The following is a 20408-nucleotide window of genomic DNA, read 5'->3' as shown; positions in this document are numbered from 1 at the left end:
AATAAATAGATAAAATATTTATATACTTTAAGGATTATATTTATTGTGACTGAACAAACAAAATAAAGAAGTTGAGAAAACAATACAGTAGACTCCCTTTTAACTGGCTACCTTGGGACCAGAGACTGGCCAGTTGACGAAATGGCCGGTTAATACGATGTGCAGGCATTTTCGTGAGAAAAGTTAAGTATTTCCAATTGTATATATACATACACATTTATATATATGGATATGCATGCATATATGTACAGATAGATATATATTAATTAAGCACATGGAATATACAGTTGAAAAACTACATATTTATTTTTATATTTAAATATTTTACAAACTTTTTTCAAAAAATCTGTGACTTTCTTCTGTTTCTTGACCTTAAGTGAATTTTTAAATGCTATATCTTTCTATATTTTTATAACCAAGACGTCTATTGAAGATGAACCAAATTGCTGTTCAATATATTTCAATGCCACCTCCGTTGCAGCCATCGGTTCGGTATGGCCGATCTTTTCCTCTCCTTCAACATTATCATCATCAGTCTCCTGGTCCTTATTTTCATAGGGCTCTTCTTGTGCTTCCAGCGTAATTATTTCATCGTCTGTCAAAAATTTAACTTCGTCGTCACAGTTTTTGATCCATCTTCGGATAACGTTTGGAAATCTTGAAAAATTGTGGTAGAATTATCTTCTTCGTGTGATTGTTGATTACACTCAACAAGCTCCTCAATGTTGCCCAAAAGTTTTCGCCAAAATTTACCGAATGTAGAAGCAGAAATTTCTTGGAAAGCGCAAGCTAACATGTAAATTACGTCCTTTAAGTTAATTTTTTTTGATGATATCAATAAGATTGGGATCTTCACTTTCTGTACGTTGAAAAATTTTGGACAGTAATTTACGTGTGACGTCTTTTCAAACTTTCAATCACCCCTTGATCCATCGATTGCGCCAAACTTGTCACATTAGGAGGAAGAAAGGTAATTTTTATGTCATCTGTCTCACATGTTAGGTTTCCAGGATGAGTTGGAGCATTATCCAGCAGTAGGACTGCTTTACTGGGAAGATTTGTGCTCTTAAGATGGCACTTTACCCTCGGAGTGAAATCAAGCGCAAACCATTCTTTGAATAAATCAGTGTTCATCAATGCTGATTTTCGTTATTTGTAGAATACGGAGAGGAACAATGGATGAAAATTTTTAAACGCACGGGGTTTAGCGGGCTTTCCAATAACGAAAAGAGTAATTTTGTGTGTTCCTGCTGCATTTGAACAAACAGAAACTGTGATGCGCTCTTCATTCTTTTTGAATCCAGAAGCCGATTTTTCATGCCTTCCCACACTGTTTTTTGGAAGCATTTTAAAATTGAGTCCCGTCTCATCCAATATAACACTTATTCTGGTTTTAATTCCTTTGTTGTTATTATTTCTGCAGCAAACTTGGAGGTAAAATCAGTTGCCCCTGAAGTACCGTGGTCATTTTTCTCTGCTTACGTGTACAAAATGAATGAAGTCTTTTCTCTAGGAATCGGACCACTGATTGGTGTGCCTCTTCGCCCTTCTTGAAGAAAACAGAAAGCTTCAACAACTCTCTCGAATTTCGTTTTTTAGGTCATCGGGCTTTCAGATTTTTATCTGATTTCATTTGGGCGCAGAAATTTTCGACTGAACGTCGATTCTGTCGCTAATTATTCACTGTACTTTTCCCAACATTCAACTTTGAAAAAATGTTCATTGCCGATTCACCATTGTCGATCCGTTTCAGCGAACTCGGACGTTTCTCCATCGTCGCAAACACACGTTTACGCTTCCCACTCATTTTCGCACAAGACAAATGTGTCCCAACAATCCATCTCGAACGCAAAAACAGAACTGACAACTTGGGAACAATTGGGAAAGGTTCATATTTTTTACCTTCGCTTTGAGCCTCGAGAATGTTGTCCCGCATAAACAGTCTCGGGCAAAATATTTTTATTCAAAATGAACGGAATGGGGGCTGTGGGAAGGCTGTGAAGTGTGAAGATACGCAAATCAAGGTAAGAGAGTTGTTCCCTCCTTCCGGGAAAGTTGTGCCCAGTGAGTTGATGCTTGAGAATACACTCAAAGCCTGCCCTGTTTGTCATAAGAGGGGACTAAAAGGAATAAAAATGTGTTGGCTAGTAGCTTGCAAATATTGAAACTCTACTGCTTCTGAAACATCAATGATACCTTGGATAGCGACTGACCTCACGGCAATGGCTTCTGGTTATCAAAAACGGACTACGATTGAGTTATGGAAAGTGCGCATGCTCCTCGATAACGGTAGCGAGGGCTTATAGAATGCTCGCTTTCTCCAACTTGAGCGGCAATTCCAGCTATATAGACTGGCCATTTTGGGCCTAAGCGAAGTAAGATGGTGGGACTCTGGAGAGTACTCCTCTTCCGCTTGCGACACGAATGACAATGTTCTTTTGTACTCTGGAAAGCCAAGTGGTAGCAGACGCGATTCCGGTGTCGGGTTGCTTTTGACGGCTACCACAAGGCGCATTCTCTTGACCTGGGAGTCGGTTTCTGGCAGACTTCTTACTGCTAGATGTCGGTCGAGGTTAAGGAGCATTACAATTGTACAATGTTAGGCACCAACGAAGACTTGAGCAATTAAACGCGGCTCAGGGGAGCTTTTTAAAGATGACATTGTGATCGTGATGGATCTGACAACAACTTGCTTCGACATATCATGGCGACCGTAACGGTAATGGTGGGAGGTTCGTGGATTTCTACAACTTCTTCCGCCTCATTGGTGACACATTGTTCGAGCACAGAGCCTACCCATAAGGACCGATGCCATACGAGGAGTCAGATCGATCACTTCGCAATCAGTAGTTGATTTAGGAGTTGTCTTCTCGATGTGCATAAGAAGAGAGACACTGACGTCGGCCTCGAAAGAGATCACCATCTGATGGTTGCTTGCGTTTGCTTGGGTGTTACGTCCACCATTTCTCGCAGTGTTGGAGTTCTACGACCCCTTGACTCCAACATCGACCGCTTGTACGACCCGGCTGTGACTCGAAATTAGGAGTGCTATCTTGACGCTCGAGCGGCAGATCTATAGAGTAACCCGGCGGGCGTAACGCGCTCGATCTCCGATATCGAGCGAAATCCCAAGAAGTTTAGGGTAGTGTAACACTTCACCAGTGTTCTTAAACATATTACATCCAGTGAAGTTTCTCTTCTTGTGGATGAAATGGCTAGTCACCGTAACATGCGGATACGTACTGTTCCTCCAATTCGGCCATCAATGCACTCAAACAGATTAAAGCCGCTGGGGGTGTCATGACAGTCTCCCAGCAGAGTTAGTAATCGCTGCACTTATAGTTACTGCAGACCTGCCACTTCCACTCTTCCAGAAACCTTGGGCATCCGATACCTTTCCCAGAGAGTGGAAAAAGGGGATGATCGTTAAGATCCCAAAAAAGAGCACCCATTTTTGTGACAATTGGAAGGGTATCTGCATGCCCCCTGCGTCGCAAGGCTAATAGTTAAAATGATCCTGGAATGCACCAAAGAACATCTCGAAAACTAGATTTATAGAGAACAAGCTGGATTGTGCTTAGGATCCTCCTGCGTCGACCACACCAAAACCCTGCCGACCATTTTGGAATAGACCGCTGCACCTGCTCTTCATCGAATTCGAGAAAGCATTTGAAAGCGGGAACAGGGAGTGTATCTGGGATAGTCTACGTAGAAGGGGCATTACTAAGAAACTAATAGCTACTATCAGAGCGGCATATGATGGCGCAAAATGTGACGTGCTGCACCGAGGTAAAATCTCGGAGGATTTTGGGGTGAAAAGGGGGTGAAAAGTGGAGTCTGCCAATGTTGCATCCAGTCATCGATATTATTCCTTCTTGTTATCGGTGACGTTCATTATGTTGGTTTGTCCGGAGGACATAGAGGAATTCAATGAACTATGACGGCTTTCTTCGGACACGCCGACTACGCTGATGAAATCTATTTGCTTTCTCCCCGGGTCATGGACCTTGGCTGAAGGGCTCTGGATTTGGAAAGAGAGGCAACTAGGGTTGTACTGAAACACCAACAAAGCATGGTTCTCCGTCTGATGGGTCATCGCACTCTACCTATCTGCATTAACGGGTAGAAAATCGAAGGCGTCGTTCAATTTGTATATCTAGGAAGCGTGGTTTCTGTTGACGGCAGCACCGAACTATGTTGCCCGACGCATTAAAAACACTAGATCCGCTTTCGCTTCCTTGTCTAGAATCTAGAAATGCAGTTATCTCAACACTAAGATCAAATTGAGATGGTTCTGTGCGGGTGTTCTTTCTGTGTTGCTATATGGGAGTAGCATATGGAAAGTAAACTCCACTGTTACTCAAAAGTTCCAAGATTCCGTCAACACCTGTCTGCATCGTATCATCGGAGTACGCTGGTCTGACACTAACTCAAATGAACGTTTTGTTCGGCGCACTGAACTGGTGCTCGTATGCTATGCGATAGGAAGACGGAACTAGCAGTGGGTTGGTCACATATTAAGGAGGAGCGGCAATTGCATTGCCGGTAATTCCATGCCCTCCTAGGCCACTCGGCGTAGAACAGTAGAGTGGGAGCGCGAACGTCTCGGGAAGTCGTGGGGAGAGCTGAAGCGCATTTCAGGTAACCACGAGCGATGGCGCGTAGGTGTGGTTGACGCGCTATACTCCAGCAAGTGTTTAAAGGCAAAGGAAAATATATATAAGACGTTCATGACGTGATCATTACTTAAAGTGAATTCATATGAATGCTGGAGACCACTAGAAACATTTGCAGGACACTAAAGCTCCAAGCTTTCGTTAATTCCTGTCTACGTCATATCATCTGAGTACGGTGGCCTGACACTATCTCAAACGAACAACTTGTCGACGCACAGGCTTGGCACTTGTATAAGATGTTATAGGAGAACGGAAGTGACAGTGGATAGGTCACACATTAAGAAGAAGTGACAATTACATTTCAGGCTATGCCATGCAGTGGAATCCACTCTTCCAAGACGGCCGATGGGTAGGTCGTCCCAGGAACACTTGGCGCGGAACAGTAGAGGAGGAGTGCGAGCGTCTCAGGAAGTCGTAGGTGGAGCTATGGTTGACCCGCTATACCCAACCAAGGGATGAAAGGCAACAATATGTACTTTACTTACAATATAATAAACCAAAGTACTGTGGCAAATACGCAACCAACATTATCTTCGAAGTGTAGTGCCCACGATACGCAAATTGGTCATTCAGATTATATGGGAAATTTGAATCGAGCTGCTGGAGGGATTCATTTGATTGAATGCGACGTTCTCCGTTTCCCACTATGCATACATATAACATTTACAACTCTTTGTGTAAAACAAAACCTTATTAAAATCAATTCACTGTCTTTCTGGCTTTCATCCACACTTTTCTCCAAAATGGCGAAATCGATCCGAACGAAATTTGGTGGATATATAGGAGAAAATAATATCCGCTGAATTTATTATCTCCTATATGTCCACCAAATTTGAGTGACTTAAACTAAAGTGGAGTTTAAAGGAGAGGGTTCCTCATATATGCAAAGGGGGAATGTAAATAGGACCGCCTCCTCCTCTCGCAGTGAAAAGTGGGCATTCCTCAGTACTCATTCCTTCATCGACAGCGTCAATTCGGATGGGATGGACAGGAAAATCTTGCTGCTTCTATAGAACACGGTGATCAATGGGCACCATCTTTTTTTTGAAAACTAGCTTATACCTGAAACCCCATGGGTCTCTGTTTACGTCGTTCATTAGGTCTTGCCAGCAGCATACCTTTTGCCTGTAGATTTCGTGGCGGAGTTGCTTTTTTCCACTCTTATACTTCGCGGTTCGACGCGTCACCTCGTCTTGGCCTCTTGCGCGCTGAGCAATACGCCGAAATCTGAGGCGGTTCCTTCGTTGGCTTGCAATTTCAGCCGGCCACCAGCACACCAGTAATTTCCGGGACGCAGTTTTCTTTTGGGAGCCGATACATTACAAGCTGCGGTAATAAGATTCATTATTGAATGAACTAGCGATTCAGTTGCAGTTCTTCTGTTTCGCCTGAGTCTTGTTGCTGATTTACCGTTTTGAGAGAGCTTGCACAAATTTTGCAATGTCGATTTTCCCGATATTTAACCCGGTAGGTGTTTGCCGGACGGCAGAGCATCGGGAAGATTCGTTTGTCACTTCGAAGGAAATGTACTGATCATCCTGGTCCTGAAATCTTCCAGTACCTTCCATCGTTGGATCGCTGACACGAAAGCCGCCGTAGCAAAAGTTACGTCAAGGAATAAATCTACTACCACTGTTTGAAGAGCATTTAATCTAGTTTAATACTAGCTGCCATCAAACTGGAACTCAACTACGGTAAGTGTGAATTTTGTACCTCTCTTCGCATAGACGCATTATGTTATTATTAAAATTTTAAGATTACTTTCAGCTCCTTTTTTAAGGTTTTGTGTGAAACAAAACCTTATTAGAATCGATTCGATGTCTGTCTGTCTGTCTGTCTGTCTGTCCGTCTGTCTGTCTGTCTGTCTGTCTGTCACAGCCGATTTATTTGGAAACGGCTGGACCGATTGTCACGAAGATTGGTAGGAGTATGTGATCTACCGTTCCCTTTACATGCAGCAACTCACGCCATTTTGTGTTAAGTTTAAGGGGGGCTCCCCATACATCTGAAAGGAGGATGCAAAATTTTTTTTCACAGAATGTAGCCATGTGGGGTATCAAATGAAAGGTCTCAATTAGTACTTTTCGAAACTGGTTCAATATTTGATATTGGGTGAAACATAGGGGAGTGACGGCTCAAAATATGACCACCAAAAAGTGTAACAGGTCTCGTTCTCAGAACCTATCCAACCGAAAAATCTGAAAAAAATCACAGTGGTGCATCTCTACGAAATCTAGGCCTCAAAATATATCCGGTTCCGATATCTGCACAAATAAAGTTAATAATAGTATATTTCCACATTTTAGAAATTTACCCGGCACCCCCCTTATGTTTATCCCAGAAGTACAAAATTTAGCATGCGTATAATGAAGAACATAATGCACAGTTTGGTCAAGTTTGAAGAAAATCAAACTATTATTAACAAAGTTATAGGGGGTAAAATTTTACAATTTTTTGTGAATTTCGTGCACTCTACAACCTGCATGACGTCATCATCACATATCAATTTGTCAATACCACAACGAAGTAGGTTTGTATGAATTGGGTGGAAAAGAATTATTTTGTTCTAGTTCTTTATTCATTTGTATATGAATATCAATTATTCCAACGAGACATGTGTGTATGTAGTATATGCGTGCTAATGAACTTTGCGGGTAGTGCCTAATTCTGATAGATATAAGATGTAAATCGGAAATATGGGTACGATCAATTTATATACGTGCCTATATGTGTACAGTATTCAAAAATAGGCCGTTTGTTTGTTTAGGCTGTACTATGTACGTATGTCTCGTAGTTTTGTAGCTGCATACGGATAGAAAAATGTGCGTTGGAATTTCTTAGGTAAGATAAACACAAAACCTTTATACCCGAAGCGCGAGCTTCCGGTATTTCGACTTGTCTTTTTTATGTTGAAATACTTTTTGCAAATGTTATTTTTTCCTAACCACAAAAGTACGCTGCCAAACGTCCACTTGGGCGTTTTTTCATTTCTAGTGAATAAACCATGGCTTTCAAGGAAAGAATTGATTGAGTTATGACAGACTGATAATAATAACGAAACCCTAAAAAATTTGCATTAATCTTTGAGGAGAAAAGACTGTAAAGAAAACAAAAGTTTTAGCATAGATTCACTGAATGGTAAAGCATCCAAAGCAAGCAGCAACTTGAGTGCACGTAACTTCGCCAGAGCTGAAAATAAGCGCAATACCACTTATCATGCCCATCATCATATCGCTCAAAAATTGGAATTTGAATCACAAGTAAGCAAAATCTAGCGATTTCTTTTTAAATGGTTTCGCGGAAAAAGCTTTGCCGATTCTTATCTTCGGGGTCATGTCACCATTAATGTACTTAAGAAAAAGTTTACTGTTTGCGAATCATTCGCCAGTTGGTGCAAATCAACCAAATGAAATGCATCTAAATTTACTTCTCATATTTGTTCTACATTTGTTTAGTCAAAATGTTGTAGGTCAGGGTTTGAGCGGCGAATCTTATGAAGAGGGAAATCCATTTGGCAATGGGGTTTTAATTATGGAGAGAGTCTCTAGTTTATCGCCGAGCAAGAAAAATTACTGGAATGGAACCATGTGTTTGAATTTTTGAATAAATTCAGGAATCTCCCAGAAGGACGAGTTATACTGCCATTAATGCTTTCGCTACTATCATTTTATATCATAATTTTCTCGGGAGTTTGTCATTGGTAATAAGACGTAAAACTAAACCTCATTAACATCGATTCACTGTCTGTCTTTTTCTCGGCTGGTGGAAATCCATCATGGATACGCACATCTGGAATCTAGGACACGCATGCCGGACTCTTACCGACTAAAGCTTCTCATATTTTACTCCACACTCTCCCCGCGGGACCACCGTTCTGGTATTGCTTCGCATGGCTGTTGAGTTCTTAGCTGTTCACTCTAAATGAGCTGCTATCGTTTTGCGTGGCGTTAATTGCAGTAGCTTCCCTTTTATGTCTCCGCCGCCCTTCTGCTGCTTTTAGCCGCTGGTGCATCCGTTTCACCATTACAACTACCGCGTCCCATGCTCTATTTGATTGCACCTTGTATCTTATCAGATTTTCCACCGTTAAATGGGTATTTAGCTCTGTTTCAAGCTTTCTCCTTGAGCTTTTAAGTCTTGGGCAGGCGAAGAAGACGTGTTCTGCATTTTTGGCTGTACCTTCACACGTAGGACCATCGGGCGATTCATCTAGACCGAACCGCCCGATTGGTTAGAATATCCACCGGGATCGTCCCCGCAATCACGCATGCCGCCTCATAAGATGTAGCTCGGTAGACCCAACAAGTTTAGGGAGCGCTTCACCTATATGCAACTTGAAGCTGTCTGCGATTTTCTCCGATTTTTATCGCCGACGCCCACACTGGCGCCGCGTATAAAACTACAGACCTGACGACTCGCGATAAGAGTCGCCTATATTTGTCAAATTTGTCAGTGTTGAGCTAATAGTCGCCGGTTTGTGCCCAGTATGCTTTAAGTTGTGGATTAAAGCTCAGTTTGAAGTCGAATGTTACTCCCAGCTTGCAATATGCGCCCCCATACAAATTTCAACAATTTTCTGGTTCCGCCGCTTTGTAAAGAGTACCAACTCCGTCTTGTCTTCGGCAAGCTACAGCCTGTGGTCTTTAAGCCAAGACTTGATCGTCCGGATAATCTCATTCGCATATATCTCTACTTCGTCGGGATGATTGGATGTTATGACCACTCCAACGTCATCTGCGAATCCGACGACAACGGCCATACAACGCCATTATAAATCAATTTCCATAGCAGAGGGCCCAGAACAAACCCTTGCGGAACTTCTGCCGTTATTAAATACGTCTTCGACCCTTCGTCCGTATCATAAAGTAGTCCACTGTCGGAAGTTATCGAAGATTATATTTAATTTATATTTTGGTGTTTGTGCCGCGATGAGCGCTTCGATAATATGGTTCCATCTGACAGAATTGAACTCGTTCTTGATGTTAAGAGTCATCAGTGCGCTGTATTTCCGTTCGTCGTATGCTTTTCTGGCTAGCTCAGAAACCAGTTTGGTAGCATCAACCGCTGACCGAGCCTCCTGGAAGCCAAACTGCCTATTCCGTAAATAAATAGATTACCCGCTCGAAACTATCTTCCACAATAATCTAGGGCCCATAATAGGAGGGGACCTTTTGCCTTTTATTGCCGACATAACGGATTTGTGCGCTCCTCCCCATGGATCTGAGTCTGCCTTATCGCAGAGCCGCTTGAAGCAATAATTTTTACTTTTAGTGATTTCCCACTGCAACTTTTTTCATGCCTGTTTATGATCGAGGTACTGTTATTCTAATTCTGTAATGTTTTTTCGGCATTGACTCCGCCTTCTGGCTTTCAAGCATTCCGTACGACACTTCGCTATGTCAGCGTTCCAGTAGTAGTTAGGGTCGCGCTTCGGAGAGTCTGCACGTCTTGACATGCAAGCGTCACATGCTCGGTATATCTGTTGAGAGAGCTGCGGTGCTTTTCCTATCGCCGTTTCAGTAAACTCGGTGTTCCACGGGAATACCTCTAAAAATGTATCCTCATCAAATTCTCTTGATGACCAACCTGTTTCTGGTTCCTTCAGGTGAGAATTTATTATTCCGGGCCAGTTATCAATAGCCATATATATCGCCTGGTGGTCGCTATGCGTGTATTCTTCGCTAACATACCAGTATAGATGCTGCTTGATCTATAACGGAGCCTAGCCCGCCACGCCTAAAGATGTTTAGGCTTCCGATGTTAGCCAGGGTGACGTTTAGGCAGGAGAAAACCTCGAGTAAGATTCTTCCCCTTTCATTTGTTTTCTGGCTTCCCCACTCCATTACCCAAGCGTTGAAGTCGCCAGCAATATTTTTCACTATATGCCTGTTTGTCTGTTTGTCTGTCAGACACACTTTTCTCTAAAACGGCTGAACCAATCCGAACGAAATTTGTTGGACATATGGGAACTATGAAATCCCCCGCATACACTGAGTGACATGAAGAGAGAAGATGTAAACATTTTTTCATCGAATATAGTCATATGCAGTATCAAATGAAAGGTTTTCACGGGAATTGTAAAATGCGCGGGCACGGTCATAGAGGACAGTTTCGAGTATACTCATCACATGGAGATCCGGCTGTTAATGTCAAAGTTATAGCAATTCAAACATATCAATTTTATGCGAACGTTTCCTAAGAATGAGGGATCTTTCCCCTCCACCTCTTACCAGCCTACGACTGGGATTTGCCCATCCAGCACATTTCTTTGCATACAATAAGCAAAATTGGAATTCGGACACCGTCGTAAGGAATACTCGTATATAAATGTTCATAAAGGGAGTGAAAGGAATTGTATGTGTTTAGCTTTTTTAAAAGAACGGAACGTGCAGTCTATTGCATATGGAATGCAATCGAAGTCAACCGAAAAGGATAAAATAAAACCCTTGACGTTTCATCAAATATTTTTTGCTTGAAATGGGAGCACAGAGAAGCCTGTCGTCAACATAATCCCGGAGGTTCTCACTAATATTGCAGTCCAATATTTGTAGACAGATTTTGAGTAGCTTCAGACAATTGAATACGTTTTATGTTTCGGCCACTATCTCGGCATATCTTGAATGTTTGACAAATGCCCATTTTCTCTGCGGTGGCATGCAGATTTTTGAAATATATCTCTATTCCTCTCCATGCTTACTACATTACCCATGCCGCCCGCTCCGTAACAGGTCTATACCATACCGCTTCCCGCTTCACTGTACTTTTCATATTTTTCGGCTCCAGTTTTGTGTTAGGCTTTCTCTACGCTCTTATGCATCACACGAGTCCAGTAAACGGTAAAGTAGAGTGCTAGAGTCAAGTGTAAGCAATACACCCGTTTTCAAGAGTAGCAAATGGATCGACTAGCACAGCGTAAGAGTGACTTTACTCTACCATCCAGAAATTTGACTCCACCCCGCCAGAAATTTGACTATCATGTTCACTGGACTGCCTACTCTACCAATGTAAACAGTTTGAGTAGAGTAGAGTAGAGTGAAATTACTCCCCTACGTTTCATCTGATATCAATCAGTTTCGAAGAATACTAACTGAGCCATATGGCCACGTTCTGAAAAAAATTGCACCCTTCTTTCGCATGTATGGGGAGACCAGCCCCCCTCCTCATCATTTGCGTTTCACACAAAACCTTAAAAAATCATGAAAATTGGCCTTTTTTGGCATTTTACATGTGTCTTCTCTTTAGCAAATTCTAAAGCTTTCAAGCCGACTTTACTACGAATTTTTTGAATCTACTGTGGTCGAATATTACTCGGATTGTGACAGTACAGATACAGTGACCTCTTGATGGAGTGGGTCACAAATAAAAATAATCATGCTTTGGAGGTTAGTTATCGTGGGTGTCTTGTGCATCGTGGCAACTCAAGCGGGAAATCGACCCGCATTAGGTGAAATCTGCAACCGTATCATTTTCGTTTATGATTTATCGTACAGAGAAAACTATTGGCGTGGAATATTCCGAACGTACAAAATAAGTGAGCCTTCGAAAGCGCGTATTATTTTACGCTTCTCAGCTCCGGCAAAAGTGTCGTTGGTATGTGAATGGATAGTGATGATAGTAACAATTAATAACCTACAATTGTTTAAATTAATAAGTGCCTTCAATTGAAAAAGAATGCTAATGATCATTTAAATAATTATATATATATGTAGTTATATAAATATAGCATACATCACAGCCAGGGTCAATGGACAAAATTACAGTAGATAAAAAGTCGTTCGACAAATAGATGAAAATGAGCATCAAATCCAAAGTTGATTAAATAGTTTAAATTTACCAAGTTGCCTGTATATAAGTAATCTATCAAAACCACAGCATTTGATCCTGACTGGAATAAAAAGGGGTAGTTTCGTCAAGTCTTCGCGTTTACCAGGTTGATATTGATAATACAATAGAGAGATGCTTAGTAAATATAAATGTTGAAAAGCATAAGCTTCCGTCAATACAGCTTTCGCTGCTTCCTCTAAAATATGGAAATACAATTATCTCAACACCAAAATCAAGTTGGGATTGTTCTGTGCTAGTGTCCTTTCCGGGGTGCTATATGGAAGTACCCTGTTAAAGCTTCAAGCTCAAATCAACACCTGTCTGCGTCGTATCATCGTAGTATGCTGTCCTATTTCAAACAGAGAAATTGGTCGGCTCAGATATGAAGGACGGTCGACAATTGTATTGCTGGCCACGCCAGGCAGTGGAATCCCCTCTCCCAAAAGGCACTTGACCCAGAACAGTAGAGAAAGAGTGTAGGCGCCTCAGGAAATCCGCGGGAGAGGGGGGGGGGGGGGGTCGAAACTAACGCGCATTTCAGATAATAATCGTGAACGATGTGCGTAGGTGACACACTACACCCCGCCAAAGGGTAAATCGCAACTATAGATTTATATATATGTATGAGGCGAAGTATACTAGGACACCAGCACGGTCGGGATGTGATCGATCACCACTTTCACTGTCTACTCCATCCATCCAAAACTGAGAGAAGCGCAGAAGATGGTGCGTTTATTAGTGCTTCGAATGAAGCAAAAGAGAACTAGATTGAGTGATCTCGTCCTTAAAGACTTTCCGAGCTTATGGTGGATACATGGGAGAAGGGGTGGCAGGAAGTTATTTCATTGAGAAAAGATCAAACGTGGTCATGTCCAGTCCATAATCTGTCTAAAATGTGCATCTGCTTTGAAAAGGGATACACAGGGAAACTAATAAATAGAAATATTGAAATCCTTGTAGCGCTCAAACAATGGTCGTTTTTCCAACATTTGACCCTAATTGTCGTTTGAGAAATTCCTCTACTCAAAATTGAACTAATTCTCCACTATCCAAGATTGTACAAGAATCTATAATCAAAACTTGTATAGTGATCGCATTTTCTTGGCCACTACCAGACTAAGTTTGTAGTGTGAGATTTGTCCGGAGATTCTTTTAAATGTAACTATATTTGTATAAGGATTGTATATAAATTAGATTATTATTATTCTGTTAAGGGAAAGTCGCATCACGTCCTTAAAGAAGTATTGTGCCCCTTTTATTGGTTATAGTGTACCTATTTATCATAGTATCTCAAGCAGGCCTATAACCGTCAGGAACTTTAGTATGTTTCCTACTTCCAGATCTTTCAGCTTTGCATTTGGTATTAAGTGTTCTTCCAGATGCCTGGACCTACTTTGCACAAGTGCCGGACACTGTCCCAGGACGTGTGTAGAGGTTTCATCATACTCCTCACAAAATTGCAGGCAGTGTCCGTAGATATCCCTAGCTTCCCTAGGTGATAGTTCAGCCGACAATGACCAGTGAGAATTCCCACTATGATTCGGAGGTTCTTTTGGGTGAAGTTTAAGCAATCCTTTGTGCGTATGGGTTCGTATCCCCCAATAAGCACCCCGGACTGCTCCATCCCTGGTAGGCCCGCCCAGTATAGTTCCCTCAACCGTTTCTCTTCGTTTCTTAGCTTCATAGCCATGACACCATTTCGGATTCCACAGAAGGGTTCTGGCCCGTGTAAAGGCGTCCCTGCTCCCTTTTTGGCTTGTACGTCCGCTGCCTCGTTACCTTCCAACCCAGCATGGCCTGGAACCCAAAGTATCCAGACCTTGTTGGACGAGCTGAGTGTATTCAGTCTCTCAAGGCACTCCCATTACCAATTTGGCTATCGGTGAAAATAGTCATGTTCTGCCCCCTGTAGTTCCCTTGCAGATTAAAGAAGGTGCATTTGTCTATGGCGTATATTTCCGCCTGGAATATGTTAGTGTACCTACCCATTGGCTCAAAGTACATTTTCCTTGGACCAATGACTCTGGCACCCGCTCCCTCAGCTGTGAAGTATCCGTCAGTGAACCAAGTAATCAGTTGCTGGTTTAAGCCGTATATCCCAGCCACGCTCTCCCTGTTTGCCTTGTTACTCCAACGTGTTTCAAACTTCTTTTCGAACTGAAACCTCGTTGTCATGTTATCCCTTGGTATCAGTAATTCGGGATACCGCCTAGAAAGAATATCAATCTTCCTTCGATTTAGGTAGCTTGCCCTCCTGGCCTGCATCTGTATGTGCATATCGAGAGGGGTTAATCCCAGAAGGGCCACCAGGGTTGCTGTTAGGCATGTCCTCATTGCCCCACTGATACTGGCTTGTGTGCTGAGTTCTGTTCTTTCTGCCTAGATTACCGGTCCATAGTTAATCATTGGCCTTACTATTGCAGTGTATACCCAAAGTAGTATCTTCGGGCTGCAACCCCATTTTTTTCCTGCTATGGATCTGCAAGTCATTGGAGCCCTCGTGGCTTTCCGACAAGTGTTTCCGACATGTGTCTTCCAGAGTAATTTTTGGTCTAGCGTAATTCCCAAATATTTGACCTCTCTTTCTCGTTTCACTTCCATATCATATAATGTTATGGCTCTCAGGTGATCAAGCTTACGCTTCTTTGTGAATGGTACTATGGTGGTTTTGGCTGGGTTCATCCGCAGTCCCACCTTCCTGCACCAGGCGCTAGTATTCCTTAGTCCAGTTTGGATTCTATCAAATAAGGTTCATATTTGCCCCTACAGATTTAAACAATGTCGTTCGCGTAACCTTGGACTTGTATTCCAGTATTTGCTAACACGTCCAGGAGTTCATCCACATCCACATCAGCGGGGATAGTACCTTACCCTATGGATAGCTTTGAATCGTGTTCATGACAATAGAATTTGTACCAGTCAGTACTTTTATTTGCCTGCTTTCTATCATTTTGCCCATCCAGAATGCCAGGGTGTTTCCCACTCCTCTGTGGCTCCGGGCCGTATCTCTGTGTGCGATGTGTTGTCGAATGCTCCTTCGATATCCAAAAACGCGAACAGTGCAATTTCTTTTGGTTCTATGGCATCCCGTAGTACCCCTGTCAGCTGATACAGAGCAGTTTCAATTGACCGTCCTGCCCGGGAAGCGTGTTCACAGTGATGTAGGGGATTACGCTTTAGAACGTTAGTTCTAATATAGTTGTCTATGACCTTCTCCACCGTTTTGAGTACGGACGATGTTAGGCAAAATGGTTTGAAAGATTTAGGGTGAGAAGGATCCTTTTTACCCGCTTTCGGAATAAAGACCACTTTTGCCCGTCTCCATGCCCTTGGTATGTATCCCAGTGCTATGCTCCCCCTTACCATCCACAGAAGAGACTCTAAGATAACTCATAGGCCTCTCTGGATTAGTGTTGGGAAAATGCCATCTATTCCGGGAGATTTCAGTGGTTTGAAAGTTCCCACTGCCCATTTTAGCCTAGTTTCTGAGCATATCTCTTTTGCTAGTTTCCAGCTCTCCTTCCTTCCCCTTTTATTCGTTGTTGGGGTGTCAGGCAGAACGTTGTCGCTTGCCACCTTGGGGTAGGACCCCTGGAAATGAGTTGTAAGAAACAGGTGTACCCTGCCCTCCTCGTTCTCGGTAAATGTCCCATCTTCCTTTTTCAAACAGACAGAGGATATTCCCCCGTCTTTGACAGAATTCTCTGAAGCTGTCCCGTTTCGCTTCCCTAATCGCGTTGCTATACGCAGTGAGTGCATTTTTGTACCTCTGCCAGTCCCCGGTTTGTTTTGCCCGGTTGAAGAGTTTTCGTGCCTCTGTTCTCATTCTGGCCAAGTTCTTGTTCCACCATGGTACCTTCCTTGATGACGTAATTGTCTTAGCCGGACAGCTCATATGTGTCAATGACGACTGTGTTGAGGTTTTCCACCACTGTTTCTATTATACTTCCAGTTCGCTCCTGATGTCACCGCCCCCTTGAAGGTGCGCAATGTTGTTGTTCAAGTGCGTTGCGTAGGATTCCCAATCCGTTCTCCTGGGATTCCTTATTATTCTTTCTATTTCAGAGTTACCGAATCTGATTATCCTGTGATCAGACATAGAGGGTTCATCCGACACCCTCCAATTCCGGACTATTCCGTTCATTAGGGTATTTCCTCGAGTTATATCTAGTACCTCCTGTCTGGTGCTGGCAACAAATGTTGGAGTGTTCCCTACGTTATATGTTTCTACGAGTAACTTATTGCTAAGAATAAATTCAAGAAGGTACTCACTTCTACGATTGGTGTCGCTGCTTCCTCAGACTTCTTGGTGGGCGTTGGCATCGCAGCCGAGAAGAAGTGGTAGCGCCCTCTTCTAGCAATACTTCGTCAGTTTTGCGACTTGTTCCCATGGAGCCAGGATTTTGTCTCCTGGGAAGTATCCCGATGCCACAACTGCCTCTCCAGTGTTCCAGCCGGATTCCAATGAGACTTGGATAGCCACAAGGCCCCCGGTTTAGAAATCTGAAAGACATATGTATTTTAAATTACGTTTAAGGATTATGCAAGCTCTTTTTTTCACAAGAGGAGTCCCAAATTACCTGCATGCTTCCTCTTCGCAGACCGCGAATCTGCCCCCGGTGCACCCAGGGCTCCTGAGCCAGCACTATTCCAATGTTCTCCTTGGAACTTGTCCTTGCAATTATCGCAGATGCAGCTTTCGCATGGTGGAGGTTTATCTGGGCTATCTTCGTGCTGGCTTCGTTATTGTTTGAGCTCTTCTCCGCTGTTGGAGTGTCGCCCTCCTCCTCCGACATGGCGCTTTCCTTCGCATCGCTGTGCACCCTGGGCCCCAGGAGTCCTGGCTCTAGGTAGTCCAGTTTCCGCTCTTCACTGAGCAGTAGGTCTACTTCCCCGGTTGATCCAGTCCTTTCTGCCTCTATGGTTTTCGAGACTTCTTTGGGGACCTCGGTATGTTTTTCACTCAGTGTCTCCTCCGAGGTATCTTTCCTCGGCTTGTCCGTTTCCAGAAAAGTTTCCGATCGTGAGGAGTTTACCCTTGCCCTCCACCTTGCTTCTGAAGACTCTCCATAGTCGGGTATGGAGATCTTCACTCTGAGCGATTAGGAGGTCCGTAAGGCCTTCCGTTTCTATTGTCGCGGCTTTTGGTAGAAAAACTGTCCCCATGTGGGCGCCTGGTATATTATCCCCAGCACATGTTAACAGTTCCACCCCTTCCCAGCCTGGCAATCTAGGAATTATGGTTCTAGTCCATTCTGCGGTGTCTTCCGTCGCGCAGTCCATAAGTATAAGGCCTGGTCGAAAGCGTATCCCGGTGAACACAACTTTCCAAGTCCAACCCTTCATCACCTGCCTGACGACAAGATCCTTAATGGTTTCCTGCTCCTCAAGAGTGAGTATTTGCTCGGAAAATATTTTTGGCATTATGGCCAGTCGAATGCCCTTGACCGCACTAGCATAGCTAATGATGGGCTTTTTGGCTCCTGCCTTCACTCCTGACCTGCCCGGGTTTTCTTCCCCAAGGGGGGGGGGGGGTTGGATTTTTTAGGAGCATTCCCTTCATGCGGGCTGATCTCTGCTGCTCCCCGCTTTCTCGGCTCCGGTGGTGATGGCTTAGGTCAGTCCTGAGCCTTCTTAAATGCCTCTTTTGGTTTCAGGCCTTCCTTCAGATAGCGCAGGTACCATTTAACACCGACGCCACTGAGACCTATCTCTTTCCTGACGTCTGTTATATTTATCTCAGACGTGCTTTTGCTGGTCCCTGCTCTTTGGGCAGTGGTGTACGTTGGCTATTCTCCACGCAACATACCAATGTTAACCTTGCTTCTCCCTTATTGGGTGTAATCACTTGGCTCTCAGTAATTCGGAGATGTGCCTCCACCTGATTAACCAGTTTTTGCGCGGTACAGGGCCCCGCTTGTGTGGTTTTCGTTTCCTTTTCTTTTTTTGTACTCATTTGATTCCCACGAGTATGGGGGTTAGGAGGTCCGCCATGCCATAGCCCCCTGTAGCACGGTAAGGTCTAACTTACTCACTGAGGCGACCAGGTATCATTGAGGCTCCGTTCGAATACTGTCAGTTACCCCCGACTGCAAACTATCCAATGGGCACGGTTCACATAACACCCTGGATTGGGGGAGGTGTTTTTCGACTCCCCAGTCTAGATCCGTAGCGTTTTGTTAATAGTAGAGCCACCTCGTACAGGGTGTGGCTATCACCACTCATTAACAGTCTTGGTAGACGAGAGGCTTGGCCCCTCAAATGCCACGAACCGCCCCAGAGGGGAGACAGCTCATCCTCAGAGAGAGATAGGTTGGCCTCAGGGAGCAATGTTCTGTGTCAGTCTATCCTGCAGTGCACTGCTTGACCCCATATAAATTAGATTCACATTAGATTATTCCAAAATTTATTTACATAATCATCATGGTCGGTAATAGTACTCAGTAAATCAGTAAATATTTGTCGTCCATTGAACAAAATTTTATTGGTTTGTTTTTTTTTTAGGAAAATGATAAAGATGGAAGTGTACTTGCTGGTGAGGACGCTTTTCATGTTTTCTTTACAAAGAAAAATGATGGATCATATCGTAGTAGATTCCTAGTTGAAGGTCGTAGAGGTGGTCCATTTCCTATTTTAGAAGCATTGTACATTAACGGGGTTGAAATTTGCCAAAATAACAACACAGTAAGTTCGTATGATACGCATTTAATTCTACTTAATATGAACTATTCGTATCTGCAGGTGAAGATCAGACCAAGAGTCCTGCCCACCCGGAGCAAAATCCCTAAGGACAATCGTGGATCCACTACTCTCTCCTGTGGTAAAAGAATCCTCCTGGGAAATCCACTCATCACCAATGCAGAACCCTCAAGGCACGGTGACTGGCCGTGGCATGCCGCAATTTATCATGTGGACAGTGGCAGTTGGCAGTATAAATGTGGAGGCACCTTAATATCATCAAGAATCATTCTGACTGCAGCACATTGTGTTACCGAGGATCGAAACCAAATCGTCGCAGAACGCATTGTGGTTAGGCTTGGCCAATACCTATTAATAGGGGGTTCAACTGTCAAAGAGTTTCGAGTGTATAAAGTCATTCGACATGAGGATTATAGTCCTTCAAACTTTAAAAATGATATTGCAATAATAAAGCTTGGAACAGAAGTAGCTTTCAATGAATACATCCAACCGGCATGTCTCTGGGACAAATTTGCGACTGATCTGAGTGCAATCGTTAATAAGGAAGGTTATGTTGTTGGGTGGGGGTTCAATGAGGAGGACCTTCTTTCTGATGTTTTGTCACAAGCCATATTACCAATAGTTTCTTTGATGACATGTTTGGAAAGTAACAGGGCATACTTTGGTGGTGTTTTAACAGATAAGACTTTTTGTGCTGGATCTAGGAACGGGACAAGCGTATGTAATGGGGATAGTGGAGGAGGACTGTTTATTAGGATAAACGGAATTTTTCGGTTGAGGGGAATCGTTTCACAAACTGTTGCTAGGATAGATAAAAGTGTCTGTGATCCAAACCATTATGTAGTCTTTACGGACTCCGCTCAATATTTAGATTGGATTGAGTCCAATTCGAACTGACACCATATGTACCTTTCCATATGCTCGATGCAAATATACATAGATACTTACTTGAAATTGATGAGTTGTTCTATTTTTTTCTCCATCCTGTTTTTGAAACTAACATTTCCTGTTAGTTGAAATAGTCTCATGCATAGTCCCATGCATGAAATATCGTATTGGTATTGGAATGTACCTATGTAGATGCATTTACATCTTTTACTTCCCTTTATTGTAATATTTCCTTCCCTAAAGCTCCATCAAAGTGGAACTCCTTTTGTACTGTTATGCAGGGCGTTCCTCTCTTACTCGTCAGGAACATGCTTTTTACGG

The 20408-nt window shown here is 43.2% G+C and overlaps 1 protein-coding gene across 2 annotated transcripts; it reads left to right on the top strand.

Moving 5' to 3' along the window:
* The first annotated feature begins 11921 nt into the window (after positions 1-11921).
* On the top strand, positions 11922-20162 carry LOC119653076 (serine protease gd-like). 2 transcript variants are annotated; one of them, XM_038057564.1, is made up of 3 exons: positions 11922-12058; positions 19005-19184; positions 19242-20162. In XM_038057564.1, exons 1-3 carry the CDS (start codon positions 12020-12022, stop codon positions 20094-20096), a joined length of 1074 nt encoding a protein of 357 aa, XP_037913492.1. In that variant the 5' UTR covers positions 11922-12019; the 3' UTR covers positions 20097-20162. The 2 variants fall into 2 exon arrangements, with proteins under 2 accessions (XP_037913492.1, XP_037913491.1); XM_038057563.1 differs by having other exon boundaries at positions 11965-12266; positions 19242-20161.
* The last annotated feature ends 246 nt before the right edge of the window (positions 20163-20408 follow it).

Source organism: Hermetia illucens, chromosome 3 (genome assembly GCF_905115235.1).
Source record: "Hermetia illucens chromosome 3, iHerIll2.2.curated.20191125, whole genome shotgun sequence".
Lineage (NCBI taxonomy): Eukaryota > Metazoa > Arthropoda > Insecta > Diptera > Stratiomyidae > Hermetia > Hermetia illucens.
This window is presented reverse-complemented; position numbering and strand designations above follow the sequence as displayed.

What these genes read in the sequence shown, in the direction of transcription:
- LOC119653076 (XM_038057563.1), top strand. Translation starts at nt 12,048, where the DNA reads ATGCTTTGGAGGTTAGTTATCGTGGGTGTCTTGTGCATCGTGGCAACT. An exon ending in CTCCGGCAAAAGTGTCGTTG is followed by an intron (nt 12,267 to 19,004) that starts GTATGTGAATGG and finishes TTTTTTTTTTAG; the next exon opens with GAAAATGATAAAGATGGAAG. An exon ending in TTTGCCAAAATAACAACACA is followed by an intron (nt 19,185 to 19,241) that starts GTAAGTTCGTAT and finishes TCGTATCTGCAG; the next exon opens with GTGAAGATCAGACCAAGAGT.